This window comes from Panicum virgatum, chromosome 5K (assembly GCF_016808335.1).
Source record: "Panicum virgatum strain AP13 chromosome 5K, P.virgatum_v5, whole genome shotgun sequence".
Lineage (NCBI taxonomy): Eukaryota > Viridiplantae > Streptophyta > Magnoliopsida > Poales > Poaceae > Panicum > Panicum virgatum.
Genome location: NC_053140.1, coordinates 6,517,418 through 6,539,155, shown reverse-complemented (window position 1 = coordinate 6,539,155; position 21,738 = coordinate 6,517,418). Strand labels below are relative to the sequence as shown.

The 21,738-nt window shown below is 46.0% G+C and overlaps 3 protein-coding genes and 1 long non-coding RNA gene across 4 annotated transcripts; 2 read left to right on the top strand and 2 right to left on the bottom strand.

The window, feature by feature from the left end:
- Positions 1-2,948: 2,948 nt before the first annotated feature.
- On the bottom strand, positions 2,949-5,315 carry LOC120705945. The gene is made up of 4 exons (XM_039990501.1): positions 5,149-5,315; positions 3,725-4,099; positions 3,438-3,647; positions 2,949-3,370 (listed from the first exon to the last, which is right to left on the bottom strand). The coding sequence occupies exons 1-4, from the start codon at positions 5,181-5,183 to the stop codon at positions 3,244-3,246; spliced, it is 747 nt and encodes a 248-aa protein (XP_039846435.1). The 5' UTR covers positions 5,184-5,315; the 3' UTR covers positions 2,949-3,243.
- Positions 5,316-10,140: 4,825 nt separating this feature from the next.
- On the top strand, positions 10,141-10,808 carry LOC120705944 (histone H3.2). The gene has a single exon (XM_039990500.1). It carries the CDS (start codon positions 10,226-10,228, stop codon positions 10,634-10,636), a length of 411 nt encoding a protein of 136 aa, XP_039846434.1. The 5' UTR covers positions 10,141-10,225; the 3' UTR covers positions 10,637-10,808.
- Positions 10,809-12,316: 1,508 nt separating this feature from the next.
- On the top strand, positions 12,317-14,553 carry LOC120705943. Its single transcript, XR_005688111.1, has 2 exons — positions 12,317-12,625; positions 12,996-14,553. It is a non-coding gene; the product is annotated as an uncharacterized LOC120705943 (long non-coding RNA).
- Positions 14,554-15,752: 1,199 nt separating this feature from the next.
- LOC120709614 (G-type lectin S-receptor-like serine/threonine-protein kinase At2g19130) lies at positions 15,753-17,798 on the bottom strand. Its single transcript, XM_039995298.1, has 2 exons — positions 17,632-17,798; positions 15,753-16,824 (listed from the first exon to the last, which is right to left on the bottom strand). The coding sequence occupies exons 1-2, from the start codon at positions 17,796-17,798 to the stop codon at positions 15,753-15,755; spliced, it is 1,239 nt and encodes a 412-aa protein (XP_039851232.1).
- Between the last annotated feature and the right edge of the window lie 3,940 nt (positions 17,799-21,738).

The window sequence follows — 21,738 nt, the reverse complement described above, 5'->3', positions numbered from 1 at the left end:
TCTTGAGATGTTTTATCCTTAGTTGCAATTCTCTGGCTATGCTCTAAATTTTCTCCTCTAAGCGAGTGATGTTATTACTTGCATGAATGATAAGTACATTGGGCCTACAAACCTAGTACTTTGCTCTTCTTAATTATTACATTATCTTGCATGAATGACACATTTGGACCTACGAAGTCCTTTTCGTTCTCCATAATCAATGCACGTGCTGCACTCTGCTGTGCTGTGGCTGGTGGCTGGTACTGGTACTGCTGGCTGGCTGGTGGCTGGTGGCTGGTGCTGGTTTGGTGTGAAAGAAAAATACTGTTGGCTGGATGCAGCGAACAGAGTGGAACTTCAAGGCTGTCGTCTATCTAGAACTAACTGTGAATAATCCAAACTGTTGCGCGTAGGCTACTTTTGGATAATGAGTCGAACATATAGGATAAGTTATTTCTGCTTTGCATCATCAGTTTCTTTCGATTTAACATTTGTGCTTTCAAATGGGAGCATCACGCCATGCATTGCTTGCTCTTGCTGTGAGGCTGTGGAGCCTGTGATTGTGACCCACTGATGAATTGTATCGGAGCCTTTTCCGGATGCAGGGACGGTGCTACAGCCGCCGAGAGGGCGTTGGGTGATACTGAACTCCACTGCCAGCGTCAGCAGTGTCCAAGAACGCATCACATTCCACTGGGAGGCTCCCCCGCGCGTCTCAACATTGATCATCGACGCCAGCCTAGTCCCAGAAGCCCAAGAACATCCCGAAGTGACGGTGCGGATCCGCGCAGCCGACCACTCCGGCTGGTTGCTTCTCGAGGCCACCCATGGCTGTGAGATCACTCTCATCCTCTGCGATGCCAGCAGAAGATCGACCGCTCGACTTCCTGATGCGGGGCCTGGTCCTACCCCCATCGCCCGCAGCCTGGGGCTGATCCAGGACGCTCGCGGCGGGGGCCACTGCATGGTGGCCCTCCTCGAGCCTTTCTGCGGCACCACACCAGGCACGCCACTCTCGTCTGCTACACCACACGAAATGGAGCGTGGGAAGAGAAGAACCTCACCTGCACCGAGCCCCTCCCGGAGCTCTGGAGCTGCGGCGGCGTGATTCCACAAGCCGGGAAGCTCTGGTGGTTCGACCTCCTGAATGGCAACATCCTGTCCTGCGACCCGTTCTCGCAGCAGCCGCGCCTGCGCCGGGTCCGCGTGCCCGGGCTCGCTGCCCCCACAGCAACGCTGACGTCCGGTGAGGTGGTGGCCAAGCACACGAGCTTGGCGCTAAGTGGTGGGAAAATCCGGCTTGTCAAAGTCGTTGGGCCGACGGACTCCCCTGGTACCATCATCGCGTCCACGCTTGACACCACCGCGGGCACTTTCGTGGATGACTACCGGGTGCCGTTCCTGGAGATCCGAGCTGACCCGAACTGTACCTGGGCAGAACTCTTGAGGAAGACCCGTCCAGATGCCATTGCTGTCATCCACCCCAGGGATAGTAGGATCGTATGCTTCTTTGAGAACTTCAACGGGACGGCTTGCATATACGGCGTCGATTTGGAGAACAAATGTATCATCGTGAGCCAGTCAGTGGAAGTGGCGCAGGCCCTCCACTCCGCCGTCGGCGTGCTCGCCTGGGAGGTGCCACCTGCTCTTCCTGGACGCGTCAGGTCTTCCCCTTCAGGTACGTAGTTTTCACTTTGAGCTGCACAGATTTTTTTTTTAGAATAAGCTTTGACCTGCACTGATGTCTGATGCAAATCTAGTGCTGCCTGCGTACTGTTTTGCCATGCATGTTGTCCGGCTTGTTACTATATATGCATGAATCGATCAATAGCACTGATCACTTGTGATCGATTTTGGTTAATTTGCACGGCTTGAGATTGTATCTCATCATTCATCAATCACCACCAGACCACTTGCTTATTTCTGAATCGATCACCATTCTGACTTCTGATCAATTGTATTTGGTCATCTTGGAAGGTTGCGACAACGGCAAGCCCTGGAGCCGTATTGGCAGGGCTCTCCGAGGAGTGCTCAACTTCAAGTCATCGTTGAGCGGCGGGCTGCAGACCCTACAGTGAGGGCTACTTAGTTCTGGTAGAAATTTTGACTCAGGGTGCTGCTGACAGGTTTTACGAAGGGGGGCTTGTTTTTAAGAGAGGGAGAGAGCTGCTTAGTTTGGTAGGAATTGAGAGAGAGCTGCTTACTTGTAGGAATGGAGAGAGCTGCTTAGTTCTGGTAAGAAAGGAGGTCAAATTTTTGACTCAGGAGGTTGTTTGAGTACATACATACATACCATGAGGCATTGTTGTGCAAATGTTCAAAAACCAAATATAAACTTCTTTTTTTCTGAAAGACAGTTATAAACTACTTGCCCTGACGATTTTACTCCACTACAAACCAGATTTAAGTCTAGCCATTGCCATATTCGAGAGAACTAAAGCCCCAACAAGATTACAAGGCGACCACAAAGCTTGCAAATTAAAACAAAAGAAAAAAAACAGATGATCACAAAACAAAGAGGACACGGATTTATTAGACACGTGGTGGTCCACTCTCAGCAGCCAACAGCTGAGCAGTCAACGTTCGGTGGACTGGTGGGTGTTCGTGTCTGTGGTTTATGAAGGAGGCAATTATCTATGCGCCATTATAAATTGTTGTAATAACCTACGTGCCATCCAAATTTTAGAAAGTTCCCATGTACCCTTCATGGAAGTTTCTTTTACCCAGGTGCCACTCCCATCAATTTTCCTTGTAACAGCAGTTAACTTGCATAGGAAAAGATGATTTTGCCCCTAGTTGTAGAATGCAACACATTTTCATGTTTTTACCTGTGTACCACTGTTAATTCTGCCAAGCATATTCTGCCAGGGTGTACGTGGAGTAATCATGTATATGCGCACATAAAAATTACCCGCATCATATAATCAAAATATAATATTGCAAGATAGGCAAAAATTGAACAATCGACACAACCACAATTAGTATTTAAGTAAACAGAATTAGACATAAAAGAGGTCCAAATACATCATCAACGTGCATAGTCAGCTTGATCAAATGTCAAGTTTGCACACAAAAGATGGCCATATTGACCTCATTACTAGTCTGAACTCTAAACATAGATTCAAGTACTACAAAAGCATGGCATACACATGCAAACTCATCAAAGATCTAGTTTTTTCTTGCTTCTGGTTCCCATGGCCGGACTAGAAGGAGAACTAGGGACCTTGCTGCGAGTTGCCATGGCTGGACTAGACTTGTTTGGAGTTATTTTTTTATGGACCTTTTCTTCTTCTGCTGACTTGTTCGCTTGTCATCCATGTGCTGCTCACTTGGTCCAGAAGGATATGTAATCGCCAAAAGATTTAGCTGATTTGAACCTGTTGCAGACCCCCTGATAAAGGAGAGATATTAGTAAACCTATTGAAATGGTAAAAAGATAGAACTAAAAATTAGCTTACCTCACAGAGGGGTCACTAGTCTCAGCAGCTGAAGTTCTCTTTTGTTTCTTCGCACCAGTTGTTGAGGATGATTTGTTCTTCCTTTTCTTTGATAGATCCACAACACTAGGTACAACAGGGAAGACCATCTTTTGTGCAGGTGCTGCAAGCACAATACTAGTCTCAATATTAGCTGGTGGCACCTTCTTTTTCTTCTTTTTAGGGGAACCTCTGCACGACAAATATGTTAGCAACTAGTAATGCAACAAACATGTAAAAATAGTTACAAACTTTAGTTTCCATGTTACCTTTCAGCAAGCATTGCAGCTATGTCGTTTGGGTCACCATCCTTACACTTCCACCAACGATGTCCATACTGTTGATAGATTGGACACTGATGGCTTCCCTTGGCTCCTTTGCTGCCACCCTCTGCTGCTGCCTTGTATCTATTTTGCTTTCTCCTACCAGTTGTTGACTTCAACAATGGAGGATGCATGAAGAAACCATGTTCTGATTTGGGCCACATGGATTTGTCTGGTAGAGAAGGAATTTTACCATCATAGGCAGCTTTGAACATCTGTACTGAGTAGTTGTTGTCCACATGGTCTTCTATCTTCTCTCCAGGTATCGAGGTGATAAAAGCAATTGCATGCTTACAAGGTAATCCAGAAACTTGCCATGCTCTGCATGAACATGTCCTTTGTATAAGTGACAAAATATGCACAAAGAAATTACCTGTATAGTAGTCTGATCGCCCTTTGTACGTGATACATGAATCCTCCACTTACAACCATCTACATAGCCCGTGCAGTATGCCCGATACTTCCCTGGTTCACTCTTTTCAATGTTATACTCAAATTCATTCTTGATAGCATGTGTTGCAAGAGCCAACTTAAATTCAAATATGTTTGGATAGATGCTCCCTACTTCCATAGGAGGGTCATCTTTGTTGTATGCAACTTCAGGTATGTGAGATGGTAATGTATCCTTAACAGTCTCATCTACCTCGGGATTCATATCGCAGTCAGTCATAGAATCAGATTCAGAATTCAAACCTGAATCATAATCTTCATCCTTTTACTCACTTGTGTCAACATTCCCATGAGAAGTAGGTGCGACGTCAAAGTATAAATCAAGGTCTTCATCAACCCCCACATATTCAATTTGTTTTACATAGCTAGGGGCGGCTGAAATTCCCATGTCATGATCTGGTTCTGTAACAGTCCTAGGTTGAATTGCTTTGCTATGTTCTACATAGCTAGGGGCTGGCATTGACAAGGTGCATGGGATTTAAACATTATCCCATAATGGAATTTCTGGTGGATTAGCATTAGGTTTATGGTATGCAATTGACATGCGACAACATTTGGAAGTCATATGTTTCGCTTTCGTGAACATATTCATTAAGTCTTGGTCAGAATGAATTTCAATATTAGACTTGCTATCAGCACAGAAATAGAATAGCTTCACCACATCACCGTACCCACTAGGAAACTTATCCACAATTTCATCAACAAGGTCATTAAAATTTATGGTGTCTGAATCAACAACTTTGTTAAAGCCAAACCATGGTCCTCGCATACTTGGACTAATTATCTTGATTTCTAAATTGAAACTGGTCTCGATGTCATTCCTACATATGAACATACATATCTATACAGTTTAATCAAATCCAACCAACACCAAACATGACACTGATGCTGTAGAATTGAAGGCACAAACGAGAACTCACCCATCTGGAAGCCAAGCTGGTCGCTCATCCGCCATCCTGGTCAGATCTGCTCAAATTCTCGCTTGCACGTCACGCTGGCCCGCTCCCGCGTCGGGCGCTGCTCCCGCACCAGCCGCCGCGGACGCTACAGCGCGAGGAGGCGCCGGCGTCCCGCGCCCCTCCCTGCTCGCGTGTGGGCCCACGCCCCTACGCGCCAACCCGCCCGCGGCGCGAGGGCCTCGTGCCCCTCCCTGCTCGCGCGGGCCCCCTCAGCACGGGGCCCCCTGCAGCGCAGCACCCCCTGCAGCGCGAGGAGCCGCGCGGCCCTCCTGCGCCGCGATGCCCGCTGCTGCCACCGCGTGAGGCGCCTGCCCGTCGCTCAAATCCGCTCCAGATGAGATCCGGTTTCACCTTCTTTCTAGAGAACAGAAAGGTGAAGCGGAGGACCCGTGATTGACTGGGAGAGTGATGGGTACAAATATAATTTTACATCTAGTTGCAGGCTTCTCTGCTACCCGTTAACGTTAACGGTAGTGGCACCTGAGTAAAAGAAACTTGAAAGGTACAGAGGAACTTTCAAAAATTTGGATGGCACGAAGATCATTCCAACAATTTGTAATGGCACATAGGTAAAAGCCTCTTTATGAAGACCCGGTGTATGAAGGTGAGGTTAACGGCCGGGCCCACTGGTGCGCGCGGGGGTGGGGGGGCTGCTCGGGCGGCAGCGGTTGCCTCGGCGGTGTCGCGAGGCCGTTTGGGGCCTTTGGGCGGCGGCGGGTACAGGCGCGCGGCGCACGGGAGCGGCAGAGGCTGCACGGCACAGCAGCTGTGGTTGCTACGGCGGCAAGGACTCTCGCCGGCTCGCTGCTCGGCACCGTGCGCCGTGCTGCCAGGTTTAGCTTTTTTTTTTTTGAAACTCTGACAGGGTTGGCTGGGCTGGGAGGAAATGTCGGGCTGGGCTTGATCAGATTGTGCACTCTGTTGACACGCGTCCTCTAAGGTCTCGTTTAGTTGTTGTCATATCGAATATTCGAATGTCAATTCGAATGTTCAGATGCTAATTTAATATAAAACTAATTGTATAATTGCAATTAGGGCTCTAGACGAATCTATTAAGAATAATTAATTCAAAATTAGCTGATGGTTACTGCAGCAATTAGTGATCAAATTATAGATTAATTAAGCTTAATAGATTCGTCTCGTGATTAAGCCATGACTTATGAAATTAATTTTGTAATATATTTAGTACTTTAAATTGGTGTGTAAACATATGATGTGATGAGACTTAAATTGAAAAAAAAATCGATGCCCTAAATCTCTAATCCTAAAACACGAAAGTGCGTCCTAGCACGGCCGATCCATGGCCTGGAGCATGGCCACGCTGCCCATGTTTGCGATCGTTGGAACAACCGTGTGGACAGTTTTTGTGATTTTTTCCGCTTGTTTTGTAAAAAAGATATTTTGGTTTTAGAGAGATCAATTTGCAGTCCGACGGTCCGACCTCCTATCTTAGATAGTTTTGCGAACAAATCCTCTTTCTTTAGAGAAATCAATACACAGTCTAGCCATCACGACTTAGGGAATTTTGCAAAGTAAACATTAATTTTCTTTATAAAATCAACCCGCCGTCCTAGTCCTCTCTTATGATTTCTTTTAGAAAAATCCTCAGATTTTAAGTAAATTAAACCAAACCCTATTCCATTACAATTTGAACATCAAAATATGTTGAAATCAAGAGTTGTTTAATATAGAATTTGATAAAAGATCCAAAAACTACAACTTTATTATAGATCAAATTTTAAAATTCAAAATGATTTCGCAATTCGTTTGCACAAATGCTTGTGTGGTCCGTCGTACCTACAATATGTACACCATACCAAACATATTCAAATTAAAAAGTGTTGAATACAAAAATTGCTTAGAATTTCAAAATCTACAGCTTTATTATATATTACAATTTCAAATTCAAAGCACTACAATCCTACAACACGAAATAAGGCCTATGGGACCTATACTTCTGTCCTTTTGTTCTCAAGTTTTTCATGCTACTATTCAACCGTGAACCAACATGTTTCATATGAACTCTTACATAAGAAATACAAATTATATAAACTAAAAAAATTGATCTATAATAACTTCGTCTTAAGAGGCAACCTTTCATTACATTTCATGTATAAAACACCAGCAAATGGCCCTCAGGCGCACCAATGCCGCGCCATCTTTCTAGTTCTAACGAAAACCCAACTCAATCGAGTCGCGAAAGATCCTTACACAGCAAGTCTGCAGAGTTCATTTCCGGTATAAAAAAAAAAACCCTGCAAGCTCATGTGCAAGATATCCACCGTGCACGCTGGTTTTCGGTGAGCGGTGCTGCTTAAGCCTCGAACAGCATTTTCATGTACTAGCATTCGCTCTGCACGAACAGTAGTTGTAGTTTACATGAGCGAATGGATAAGTCAAGGAACAGGTACCCTAACATTTTACCTGACAAGTTTCAGGTAACGCTGCAAAGGGACAAATCACACTATAGCTTATTGCATCAAATACATCCAAGCTTAATAGTAAAGGTTACTAATGAGTTGACTTGGAGACACTTTAGTCCATCCCCAGTTATCCACAACTAACAGGGTGTCATAACGACATAAACTAGAGGAAGTGGCTACAATAATACACGCAGAATACCAATATCACCATATTGACTTGGCATAAACAAAAAGGCAGCTCTATCAAGCTGCTTGCTTGCCACGACATCAGCTCAATGATGAGGGAAAACAAATGAATCTTCAAACTATAAAAAGGAGCAAAACACATTAGTACATCCGTGTCGTATATTCACTCGTATATGTGGAGAATAAAATCCAGGACCTCGTGTACTCGCCATTCATCAAGTAGCTCCTTAAACACTGGTTGACCTATTCATGCAGCAACTTAACCTTCATAATACAGCATAAAAAAATGATTGACATCATGGAACAAGACAGGTGGCACAACAAGAGATGAAGTCAACATCTCAAGCCAAGGGAAGAATCTATAAGTATTGGGCTATTGGCATAGAACACAGGAGTCATGTGGAATAAATTTGGATTTGGGGATTTATCTGCAATACTGCCTGTGCTTAAACAAATATGCAACTCTCCAAGGATTCAAATGGAGACTGGCAGCCTAATATATTTATGCAAGTCATGTATGTCTTTATGCGATGCAGTTAAGGAACAGAGTTGTATATAATTCAGGGGTAGGAAGATCAGTTCTATTCTATGCCACAAGGGAGAAGAGGAAGGAAGGAGGGCATGGCTAGGAAGGATAGGGTTCCACGAGGGTATGTACCAATTCTGATAGGGCAGGGGGAGGAGAGGGAGAAGATCCTCGTGCCCATGGAGCACCTGAAGCAACCCTACTTCCTTGAGCTTCTAGATCTGGCGGTGCAGGAGTTCGGGTATGAGCAGCAGGGGATCCTTCATATCCCCTGCACAACCCAAGCCTTCCAGTCGATCATTGGTGCCATCCCAAAGTCGAAGTCATGACACTTGCTGCTCCTCTCCATTTTTTTTTTTGTTCCAAAAGGACGGCAATTGCCGCGCCTCTCCTTTTCTCCTCTTCATTTCTCTGTAAATTTGTTAGTTTAGTGAACACAAGGAGCAAGATTGGTTCTGTTATCGCGATTGTAGGGAGGTTTGTCTCTACTGTCATCTTGTAAAAGGCTGTAAATCCGTGTCTTGTCTCATGATCCAAGCACTGCAATAAGTTGCTGTTATGAGATTTTGCGGACTGTCGCAACCCATTTAATCAACAATGTGCCGATATCCAATACGAAAAGGTACTATAGAAAGAAGATTGAATACTAGCTATTTTCCATTATTGTCCTTGCATTCCTGTTTCTATTTTAGTTCTTTTATTCACTGTCCAAGCCAATGGATGATCTCTGTGTTTGTCATCATGGTTTAGTCTCTCATTCTCAGTGTGCCCAACTGTCCATCTGTATCACAACATGGTTATGGAACTTCTCTATTATCTGATATTCATCAAGTGAGCAATCTGCCAGCTGAAAGACTACATCAGGGAAGGGACCCGTGCTACGTTATTTGCAGTGCAGCGAATGTCAGATAGTGCGAGGTGAACAATCGTCTTCAGTGCCTGCAGATTTATATTGTACTCACAGAAGATAAGCTTCGTCCAGGTTCAATTAAGCAGCGCAATCACAGATTCACAGATAAACAACTCCTAGGATCAAAAGGAAAAAACCTTTGTGCTTTCCAGCGGCCTGAAAGTTTTGTACCTGGTCGTTGCGGCCGGTGTTATAGACCAGGTGTCTGCTTCTGCTGCAGCTTCCTCACGCGCTCGCCGTCCAGTAGAGGAGATCCACCTCGTCGTGCTCGTGGAGAGCCTCCCTCGTGGCATATAGGTAGCATCACCAATCGCAGCTCAGTCAAAGTAAACACGAGAGACATCAACCAATACCGACCAGGGGGAGCTTGGCGAGGAAGTGGATGTTGCCCGTTGCCACTGACGAGCTCGACGCCTACGTCGTGTCGGCCTAGAACGTTTAGGCAGGGGTTCAGCATCCCTGCCGGTGGGATGGATGGAGGAGGGGCGCCGGCCTCCAGGAGGAAGACGGCGAGTCGGCGGCGGCGGCGGCGAGGAATTTCGGTGGGGCCTTGGGTTCGATTGGACCACGTTCCTTTTGGCCCGTTTATCCCGGCGAGCTGGGCTGTATTAGAATTAAGAGAAGAGAGAAACGGTGGGTGTTTAATGGGCTCAAAATAATCATCGTGGGCTGAGCCCGTCAGCCGCGGCCGAAATCACCAGGTGGGGCTACCGATCCTCGTCGAAGCCGCGTCTGCCAATGGCTGCGCACCACCACCCAGCACGCGGATCACCACCCCCAGAAGCGCCACGCCCCACCGTCCATCTCCATCCAACGGCCACAACGCCTCCCCCGCCCGCGCCTCCCAAAAATTTTCGCGATCCCGCCTCCCCCACCCTCTCGCCGCTACAAATACCCCAAGCAAAACCGAATCCTCCCACAGCAAATCGAATTCCAGTTTCCAATCCCCAAATCCTCCAGCCCGCTCGCCGCCGCTCCGTCACCTCCCGTCCAATGGCCCGCACGAAGCAGACGGCGCGCAAGTCCACCGGCGGCAAGGCGCCGCGGAAGCAGCTGGCGACCAAGGCGGCGCGCAAGTCGGCGCCGGCGACGGGCGGCGTGAAGAAGCCGCACCGCTTCCGCCCGGGCACGGTGGCGCTGCGCGAGATCCGCAAGTACCAGAAGAGCACGGAGCTGCTGATCCGGAAGCTGCCCTTCCAACGGCTGGTGCGGGAGATCGCGCAGGACTTCAAGACGGACCTGCGGTTCCAGTCCTCGGCGGTGGCGGCGCTGCAGGAGGCCGCGGAGGCCTACCTGGTGGGGCTCTTCGAGGACACCAACCTCTGCGCCATCCACGCCAAGCGCGTCACCATCATGCCCAAGGACATCCAGCTCGCGCGCCGCATCAGGGGCGAGAGGGCCTAGAGCCGCCTCTGCTGCTCGTCCGTCGTCGTGGTGCTCGTTTACCTGCCCGCGGTGGGAGGACTAGATCTAGATGCACGGGCCGTTCGTTCCTTGCTGTGCTTTCTTGTAGTAATGTTCTGAATGCATTGTCCTCACTGCAATGGAATATGATTGATGGGTGGTTTCACTGCAATGTGTTGGCTTTGTTCTTGCAAGAATCACTGCAATGGAATATGAATTGCATAACGAGCTGGAAGGAATTGGCTCCCTGCTGAACAGAGGAGCCGATCAACCTTCTTTCAAGCAGTTCAGGATGATAGTATCCGTAGGCCTCACTGCAATGGAATACAATGATTGGTTTCGCGAGAATTGCTGTGTTTGTGATGTGGATTGTGATTGATGCCACTCATTCTGTTGGTACAAGCAAGCACCTGACTGTAAATGCATAAACGAGCTGGAATTGGAAGGAGTCAACTCGCTGATGCCGTTTATACAGCGTACTATCTCTTCTCTACTACTAAAAATAAAAAAGAGGCTAAGGGTCACTTCTTTTTTCCATCGTCATTCCAGCCTTCGTACGTCGCTCCTCCCCGTCGTCTCACCGCCGGCGATTTTTACCCGTCTGATCATCGTGGTGTTGCTTGCGACCAGCCTGCACCACACGATTTCATTGGCCGCCCGTCCCACGCGATTGTATCGTCTGACGAAAGGAAGACTACCGAAACTACCGCCGGATTCCTTCTTCGTTTCCTCCGCGCGCGCTCCCCACCGCTCTACTGCCGCCGTCCTCGCCGCGCCCGGATCGCCGTCTTGCTGCCTTGGGTTGACGCCACTGTCCCCACCAGTCAGGATCGCCACCGCGCGTTGACATCGCCATACCCACCACGTCCAGATCGGCGAGCGGGCCTCACCACCTCGACACCCGCTGCTGTCACAGTAGCGCCCGGATCGCTGGCGGCCCGCCTCAAGTCGGAGGCCATTATCCTACCCGCGCCCGAAGCGACGTGCGGCCCTCAGGTCGATATAGTACGCCAGCCGCACACCGGAACCGCAGACCTCCAATCGCGCGGGTCGACAAGCCGGCGCACCGCCGCTCCCGGCCGACTGCCCAATGACGCCGGCCCGCGAACTCGCAATCGCCTACCTGCAGTCGCGCGGATCGGAGGGCCTCCGCTCGCCGCCGATCTCTGCGCTATCTCCGCCCACGGTCGTCACCGTTTCGCGCGCCGGTGACCTCATCTTCAACACCCTGCTTCTATCAGTTCGTTGGGGCATCAATTTGGAGAGAAAATACAGTTCCGTTTCTCATATTGTTCTGGGCGCGATGCCCGACCCATCTGTTGAACAGGATAGATTATATTATATTATTGAAGTCAGTAGGGTGCAAATGCTTCACCGATCTATTTAACAGGAGAGTGCTAGAACGACCATCCAAGAAAAATTCTTCATAGTGCAAGGGACACAGCTAGGCTGTGAATGTGGGGATGAACATGGTGCTAGGCTTCTTAGAAGCAAGGTTTTAAATCTCCGGCTATAACTTCTGCTATCTCCCGCTATAGCTGTTTGAGAGAGATTTAGCTAAGATTTTTCATGTATAACTTAGCCCTTAGCTGCGGCTATAGCCCACTGTAGCCGGCTATAGCTTGTTTTTGGACATAAATAGCTAAATGCATTAGCCGGCTATTTAAAACATTGCTCAGAAGTGATGTGATTGCATAAGTCAGTTAGCGATGCTGAGAAGACCCTTCCCCATGAGCTATATCTCTGACTGTAAAAGTCTCTTCTCGTTCTCCTCCATGCTTGCAAATCTGTTAGAAGAAAAAAAAAATAGTTGTTTTCATATGACTCTTGTTTTGGTTATAAAAAAGCATATTACTCCTGAGTGAATGTGTTTTTCTGACTGATAAAATCTTCTTTGTGGTTACTAATGGATTTCTGTTCTGTTTAGATGAATATCACTTGTCCATTGCTTCGAGCAAGGGATATATGCTTTCAGGAGGCATAATACAGGTCTGTGAAGCCTGTGAGAAATTGTTGTTCATCCACTTCGGTCAAGCACATATTGGTTTCAATTCAGACCCCTCCTACATTCACTGCATTGGCAATGCTTGATCTATCACTGTAGATTAATATGCTTGATGCAATTGTAATTGGAATTCTAAAAAACAAGGTTGATTCTCTGTCACTATTATTTGTATTGGTACAAATGCCACCTCAGTAGGTTTTCCTCGAATCTACATATTATGTCAACGGGGCTATAATTGAATACTGGAAGAAGAGCTTCATTCCCTTCCATACTCATTCTGAAATCCACTGCTCCTAATTTGAGTCTTCCATATATGCACACAAAGGTTTTATTTGATATATTTTTTTCATGTAGGTTTGCTTCTGTCAGGGACCTTCTGAGCGAGGGAGGAATTGCCATGTATTATCTGATGATTGTGATGAGCGATGGCCTGTTCCAACCACTACAAGTCAGTAGATAAGTTATCTGAATTCTTACCAAATTAGCATTTTACTGATGCTATGGCCCAACCAGAACTTGGATTACATATTCGATGAAATGCTTCAATTACTTACTTGGTGCTCTCCGTTGATTCTGGTGTCTCCATGCTATCATGAGTTTGCAGTTTTGTTTAAGTTCATGGCATATTTGAGTCTTGGAGGTGGATAGCAATATATACAAAAATGAATAGAATGGAAAACAATAAATTTTCTTAATTTGTTTTCCTTTTTCTGTTTGTCTGCTTTCAGTACTAATTTTTCTTTTTCAAATACTAGGATAGAATTTACACTTGCCTCTTATCCACCTAACATTGGATAAACTGCAATCTTCCACATTCAGTGCATGAAGGCATATAAGATTCATCACACAACTGATGTCCAAATGTTTTTTTTATTCTGAATTCTGAGCCTTCTTCACGAACTGCTACTTCTAGCAAGAAGCATGTGGATTGCTTTATTCCAGGAAGATATTGCATAACGGGGAAAGAGTTGAAACTTCTATACATTTGGATTGGAAAAGCTTGCATGGTTCAGATACTGTAGGCTCCAAGAAACTGCTGCAATAATAATGCATTTCTAAAGGGAAATGCCTCAAGCTTGTGAGCTGGTTGCATCCGACTCCGGTGGCACTCTTATAATGTCTGGCATTGTCAAAGGATGGGACCTGAACAAGATGAATGATTGAAACATAACCATGGTGTTTACCCCAAACATGAAAGATGTAACCTTATTCGCTACTATTGTAGTATTGAAGGGAGTCTGCAACAAGATGTTCCTTTGGTTATTTGTGTGCTCAATTTATTGTTGCTTCACGATTTAGCAGAAAATATTATCAAAACTACACATTAATATAACAGAGATGCATGACTTCATGTGTACATAAAAAGCTGCTGACTAGATTAGCCAACCTAAGACTTGTTACTATGCATAGAACCGACTAACTTTGATGGCCTAATGACTGATATATGATAATATATATTTGGATCAATATGCTTTGCTAATCTTTCCAAATGTTCTGAAACTCCACTCCTATTTAGTTAAGAAGATTGTGATCCATGCATGATACAAAAAGTCCTAATAAGAGGCCTCATTTCATCCGTATGCTTGTGACAAGCCCCATGCTTTTGCTTGGTTTCTTGCATAAAAACAGTTCTTTCCCGATCAATATTGTTTCTGGCAGGTAAGGGCCCAAAGGAAGTGATGAACCTCTGGCAGCTGGCACAAGCAGTTTGCACTGTAAACCCAGCAGCTAATGGAAGGACAAAGGGTTCACCATACTAGCTCCTTGGTACAGGAAGAAATTTATGTTGTGTGATTGTGTCTACGCTAAACCTCCGGTTAGCCTTTCCTGTTTTCATCACAACCATGAATCACAAGAATGAAGAATTAACATCCTTCTGATTTCTTGGTTATTCGACAAGCATTGATTGCAACTATGGTGTGTTCGTGCAGCTTGAAAAATCTTTGTCTATGGGTGGCAATATGCTAAGCCAATGGTTAGCCAATATGCTTGAGTATACTTCACTGCAGCGAACCGATATCAGTTGCTCAACATGAGATATGGCAATGCTTGCTGCTTGCTGAATATAGTGGTGATCAGAGTAGGATGGCTTCTTTTATGTTTATTTTGTCCGTAGCAACGCACGGGCATACACCTAGTGATTATAAACATTTAAAAGGAACCAACATCGGACTTGTTTGGCTAGTGATTCCCTTTTGAATAGAAACAATCAAACAATAGCCCTGCTGTATGATTCAGGGCCTCTATCCTGAACTGCATTTACCATCAGCGCTAGCAAGAGTTCTCTGTGCATTATATCACAGGAGCAGGATGCATGGCATGAAATTCACACACCCCTGTTACTGCACAGAGAGTAGTAGAGCTTAGATAAACAGAAGCATGGGCTTATACAATATATGAGCAAACCGACTCTCTGATCAAGAATCCAGGCAAGACTGCAACCTCTTAGGCCAGTCTCAATGGAAGTTTCATGGAGAGTTTCATGACATTAAATACCTTCACTTTTGCTGACATGGCAAGGAGAGAAGGTTGGAGTTTCATGGGATGTGAGGAGAGTTTCATCACCATAAAACCCATCTGTCAGTTCTCAGTCTAGATAACTGTGCCCATGAAACTCCCACTGAGACTGGCCTTAGACTTGAAGAGTGGTAAAATGACATAATGGCTTGAACGATCATTGTGGTCTCACAAAGATGGTTTCAATCAACCTCACGGCAATGGTGGCATGTCGAATTTCTTGATCCACTAATGTTGTCAGCACCAAGTAGTCTTTTTACAAGATTAGATTAGAAAGTAACCCTGTGAAATGTTGATAACTATGGGCTTCAGACCACCATCATGCAATTTTTCCCCCACCACCATGAGCCACAATGGACATAGGTGGGAGTGTGGGACTGAGGCTCGGTGAAATTTGAGCATTCTAAAGGAAAGTTTGAGCATTGTTCTAGAAGATCCGTGCAAGCGTGACATGGAGTAATTGTATTAAAAAAAGAACGATTTTACTGGAGTGAGACAATAGAAAATGATTTTTTTGAAGAAAAATAGAAAATGATTTTTAGGTGGATTTATGCAATACAATTATTTATGAAAAAAACAGCTGCAGCCCTCTAGTTAATTTTGTGATGATCCACTAGCACTAGTAAAGGTTGCTGACGTATTTGAAACAGTTGTCGTCTGTTGCGTTGACGAGTGTGGTCTTCCCAAGATGGCCTCCAGCAACCTCGGCAGCGGTGGCATGCCGCGGTCCAGCACGCCCTCGAGCATCTGAACCACCTCCCCCATCGCCGGCCGGTCATCCTCGTCGTCCTGGATGCACCAGCACGCCACCTTGCAGGCCCTCTCGACCTCCTCGAGGTCCGCGTCGCCGCGCAGCCTCTCGTCCAGCAGCGTCCCCACGTCCCCCTCGACCAGCTCCCTCGCCGCTTTCACGGGAAAATACACGCCGCCGCCGGAGGCCCCCGTGCTGCGGCACTCCTCGCCGACGCCGCCGGAGGCGTTCCTCCTCCCCGACACGAGCTCCAGCAGCACCATGCCGTAGCTGTACACGTCGACCTTGGGCGTGACGGCCGCGCCGCCGATCCACTCCGGCGCGAGGTACCCCATGGTGCCCCTCATGGTGGTCAGCGCGCGGCTGAAGCCCCGCCCCACGAGCTTGGCCATCCCGAAGTCGGCGAGTTTCGGGCGGAGCGACTCGTCGAGGAGGATGTTCTCCGGCTTAACGTCGCAGTGGATGATCCGGTCCCGGCAGCCGTCGTGGAGGTAGGCGAGGCCCCTGGCGACCCTGGCGGCGATCTGGTACCGGGAGGCCCAGTCCAGGAACACGCCGCCGCCGGTGCTCTGGAACAGGTGGACGTCGAGGGACCGGTTCGGCATGTGCTCGTAGACGAGGAACCGGTTCTCGCCTTGGCAGCAGAAGCCGACAAGTTTCACCAGGTTCATGTGCTGGACGATGCCGAGCGAGCTCACTTCAGCTCTGAATTGCTTCTCTCCCTGGAAGCTGCTGTCGAGCCTCTTGGCCGCGATGGCGGTCGAATCGCGGAGCTGCCCCTTGAAGACGGAGCCGAAGCCACCTTGCCCGAGCTTTTCGGAGAAGTTGTTGGTTGCAGAACGCAGTTCTCTGTACGAGAAGGCCACAAGCCGGCCATCACCCGCTTGGATGTTGTTGTCCTTGGCTTTCTTCCTCCTGGCCACCAAAATTACGAACAGCGCAAGCAGATTCAAAGCACCAGTGCATGCGCCGGTGACGACGCCGATGATGACTCCTCGTTTGTTGTTTCCTGATTTCTGAAATTCTCTTGCAGCCAGACGGAGATGAAGAATTCCTCCATTAGAAACAGCGTTAGTACCGTTGCTTTGAGGTTGTTTTGCGTTGATCAATCCATCGTGCCAAACAAGGCACCCCTGTTAGTATTGATCTCCACCGGGCCAGTCCAACGACTGGGCCAACCTTGACTCGCGTCCTGATCGGGGACGCCCAGCCCAAGATGAGGCTGGTGGGCCCCCGTCGCGCAGCCCTATAAAGTGGAGGTGGGGATTAGAGGCTCTGGCAACAAGGTTTGCCGCCGCTACAGTTTCCCACCGTCCAAACCCTAACCCGATCTAGAGAGGGGGGCCGTCAGCGACGGGAAGCACCACTGTGCCGCGCCGTCACCGCTACCGGAGCCGCCATCCACAACTTCGGCGACCCGCTGCGTCAACGGCCCTCACCGACCTCGCCATCGCCGCCGCCACCGCGACGCCTCTGTGCCCTGCGTCGCTGCCCTAGAGCAGTCATTCCCCAACGAACCAGTGATGGCAAGGTCGAATTCCTCAAGAATCAGTGAGTACTCCCACTTGATCTACTGCTAGTTGATCCAAAACTTCTAACAATGGTATCAGATGCCTCGATCTAGCGAGTAGATCTCGGTTGGGAAAAAAAAGAATCAGAAAGATTGAAGAAAGAAACAATTCCGATTCGAATTGGATCGACAGAAAGGAAGAAAGGCAATACCTAACCCTAGCCAAGTCAAAGGGCGGCGGGATCTTCATGGTCTTCTCACCGCCGAAGCCACCGCCGTTGTGCGGGATAGATCCGCGCCGCCGCTCGTCGTGGCGTGGTGCAGAACCAAGCCGCCGCTCGCCGCCGAGGCCCGTGCGCACGGGCTCCGAAAAGGGCATTCATTTGTGCGCCGTCCATCTTGGACCCGCCATGAGGGCACCCCGGCGAAGCTCCTCGGCGGAGCCGCGCGCGACCCGGCCGCACGCGGCGCCGGCGAGGAGGACCGCAAGGGCGCAGGCGACGGCGGCCGCATGAGCTCCTCGGAGCCGTTGCTAGAAAAGAAAACAAGCCCAGGGCCTTGCGCGCCACCATGGCAAGGTCATGGTGTGGCGGCCGGTCCGCCGCGGCGTGGCGGCGTCAGACCGCCGGCGGCGCCGCCGGCTCGGTCCGGGCTAGAGAGAGAAGGGGAAGAAGAAATGGAATTAGGGTTTTCCGGGCGAGCGGGCGAGCGCCGATTTTGCCCTGGCGAAAGTGACGGGCGACCGTCGGATGAGATCCAACGGCCACGATCGGCTGGCGCGCAGACGGACCGGTTTCGGCCCAGGTGGGGTGAGCGCGCGGGCCGAATTCGCGGCCCAGGCCCACGCTGTGGTCTAGGACGCGGGGGCGCTGTGCGCCGAGCGGGCCTTGGGCCGTTTTCAAGACCAGGTCGAGCGCACAGTAAAGAAAAGAGATCAGTATTTTTTCCTCTCATCATTTTCAGAAGCATTTCTGGGAGAATTTTGTATAGAATTTGATCTCTATTCAATTTTGCACCAACATGTATATTGTTTAGAGAATAAATGAGTACAATAATGCTCCTGAATATAGTTTTTTTTATGTTTCCGCTGCAAAGTAAAAGTTTTATCCTCTATTCAAATTAGAACCAACGGGAAAATTTAAATAGAGGAGTAGAAAGATATTGATTTAAAGTTAAATTATGGTATTGTTATTTTCTGACCAACGTTGATGATAACAATATTATAATTTTATTATGAGTTTAAAGTTCAAGGTTAAATCTCTGACAAATTTTGCATCAATATGATCAATTTTTCAGAGAACAGAGAAATATAAAGGGTTGCTTCTGAAAAGAAAGAAAAGTTTTCCGCTGCAATAAAGAAAGAAAGGCTAAGATGAGTTTTTCCCTGTGAGAAAAAGTAAAATCCACATTTAAAGTTTAAGTTTTAGAAAGATTTCCGCTGTTTAAAGTCAAAGTTGACTTTTTGGCATTATTTTGTCATTTTAAGTGTCAAGTTGAGCATTATTTTGCTCTTAAAGAAAAGAAAGATTAAAGTTAATTCTAATGTTGTCATTTTCTGACCAAAGTTGATGATGACAATATTATAATTTTAATTCTAGTCATTATTTCTATTTCTGTCCAACGGTGATATAGAATTGAAAGTACCGGAAAAATGTATGTTTTTAATTTTGACCAACGTTAAATTAAGGCATACAATTCTTCCCAGTTGAGAGAAATAAGCAAAGAAAAGTTGATTTTGTTCAATGCTACAGACAATTTTTTTTTAGTTTACTCAGCTGCATTGTTGAGGTTAAGAAAGAAAAGAGCTTGTGTCATTCTGACCTTTTTGGTTGATAAGGAAAAGAGAAGCAACTGCTTCGAAAGTTTTTCATGGTATTGTTATTTGTTAAATTTTCTAATTAAATTGGAACCAACGAGAAGATTTAATCAGAAAAGAAAGTATATATGCATATTTTAGTCATTGTGACTAAAGTTTTGTCACTATAAAATGTTTTTTTTTGTCCTTCAATAATGAAGACAATGGTTGAAATGAGTAAGATGCATGTTCAATTTGACCAACGTTGAATTAAACATGTGTGCCATTCATGTCCTGCATGGCAGGGAAAGTTTGTGATGACTCATGTGCTACTTGAGTATCACAGAAAAGAGAAAAAGTCTGGGGGAGCCTTTTAAGCTATCCCAGAAATACTCATGCACTTCAATAGTGTCATGTTGGATAGTGACTTGAAAATAGTCGATGGACAAAAGAAGGTTTTATATGAACCAAAAGTCAAGATTGCAAGTATGACTTGCAAAGGTATAGTAATATGAAGGACTCTGATGAGTTCTTCGAAAGTGTAACAGTAAGAAGAACTCCGATGAGCTCTTGAAATGGAACGAGGAAATGGTACTCCCGTTGTGTTTGCATGACTTGATCATGTGAATAAACCAAGTAATAAAAGACTCCTCGTTCACAAGTGTTAAAAATAGTTTCGAAATTATGGCAGCAAAGTTTGTGCCATATTTCGAGGGGGAGAAAGATTAGAAAGACAAGAAAGATTAAAATTTAAAGAGAATTTTTCCCGCAAAGTTAAATGCGATGCATTTTAAAAGCAAGGATGATCTATTAAAGTGAATATGACAAAAAAGTACAACGGTCATAATGTTGATACCGCAACCATGAAAATAAACAAGATTCTTGGAGTTTTTCAGCTCTAAATAGAAAGAAAAAAAGTTGAGGCTCAAAACACCCGAAAGAAAAGGTGGTGCTTATAGCACCCTTTGAGGCTTGTAAAGAACAAACCCAAACAAAAGTTTGAAGATATTCCATCTTTGCAATAGATGGGATAATCTGGAGAGTAAAGTATGCCGAGAACTAAGGCTTGAAGAGAAGTGGGACTGTATGTTCACTTCTATGATTCAAGCACTGAAATTGTCTCAACATATGTTTTGACATTGTATGAATGTCATAAATTGAGTTGTCTCATTCATCGACGTGGCGAGAAGCCATGGAAGATATAATGAGACCTAAAAGTTCCAAATTTATTTTGGAACATAGAATAAGTTCTTAATGGAGCCAAGATAGTAGGCTATAATGGGTCTACAAGATTGAAACGTGACTCCGGAGGGAATATGAAAAGTTGCTAAGCACGACTTATGACAAAAAGTTTTGTGCAAAGAAAAGAATAAATTATAATGAGATATTTTATTCAGTCTCATAAAAGGATTCTTTTAGAATCAAAATGCAATTGATGGCATACTGCTTTTAGAATTGCATCAGATGGATGTTGGAGCAATATCTCCCGACGGAGATTTGCACAAGAAAGTATATACATGACATAACCAAAATAGTTTTGTTGTGAAAAAAAAGAATATTGTGATACCACTTGATGATATCAGATCATAGAATAGTAGTATCTAAAGTTTTATGAGAACAAAGAAAAGTTGGGTTTTAAGTAAAGGTCAATGCAAAATGACAATTTGCAAATATGCAAAGTTCAAAAGATGGGAAATCCTTTTCCTGAAAAGGTTCAAAGAAGGTTATTTTGACCTCTAGTTTTGATAAAAATAATCTCTGTGAAGAGTCATTCGCTCTAGGAAAGGAAATTCACCGGAAAAAAAGGTATCAGGACTATCGCAGAGAGCATACTTAGAAAAGAGTTCTAAAAGATATATAGTATGTATGCGAGTAAGCCTACGCCTGTCCTATTGTCAAGGGTAATAGGTTTGGAATTTTCAGGATTCCAGGAACAGTTATATGATCGATCAAAAGAAAAGATTCTATGTGCTTCAGCTGTTGGAAGCAAAATTAGTGCTCAAAAGAATTTACCCTGACATAGTGCAAGTATCCGGGACATTTTGGCAGAAGTCCAGTCCAGCAATAGATCACTGGAATGGAGTTATAGAATGTTTTGCAATTTTGCAAAATATTGTCAGCCTCATGCTAAGTAAGAAAGAAATATTTACTCTCAAAAAGTTATGAGTAAAAAGAATCAAGTTTTGGCGAGTTTAGTGAAGCCCACAGTAGTAGCTAACACTCGAGTTTGGAGTTTTATTGTGGAAAAACTCCAAAGCAAAATAGTTGTGATATTGTGGGTCGTGTACCCAAAGTTTAGCATTATATGAGGCTACAGGACAGGCAAAATGGTTAAGGAAATTATTACCCGGAATTGATAATGGTAGACAACAGCAATATACCATTCGAATGTTTTCACTCCTATTGCAACATGTCAAGTGTGCTGCCAAATACATTGACAATGGATTATATGTTGCAAAGGAGAAAATCCAGAATCATATGAAATCATGGAGCACCAAAGTATCAAGCAAGTGCTTGCGGATCC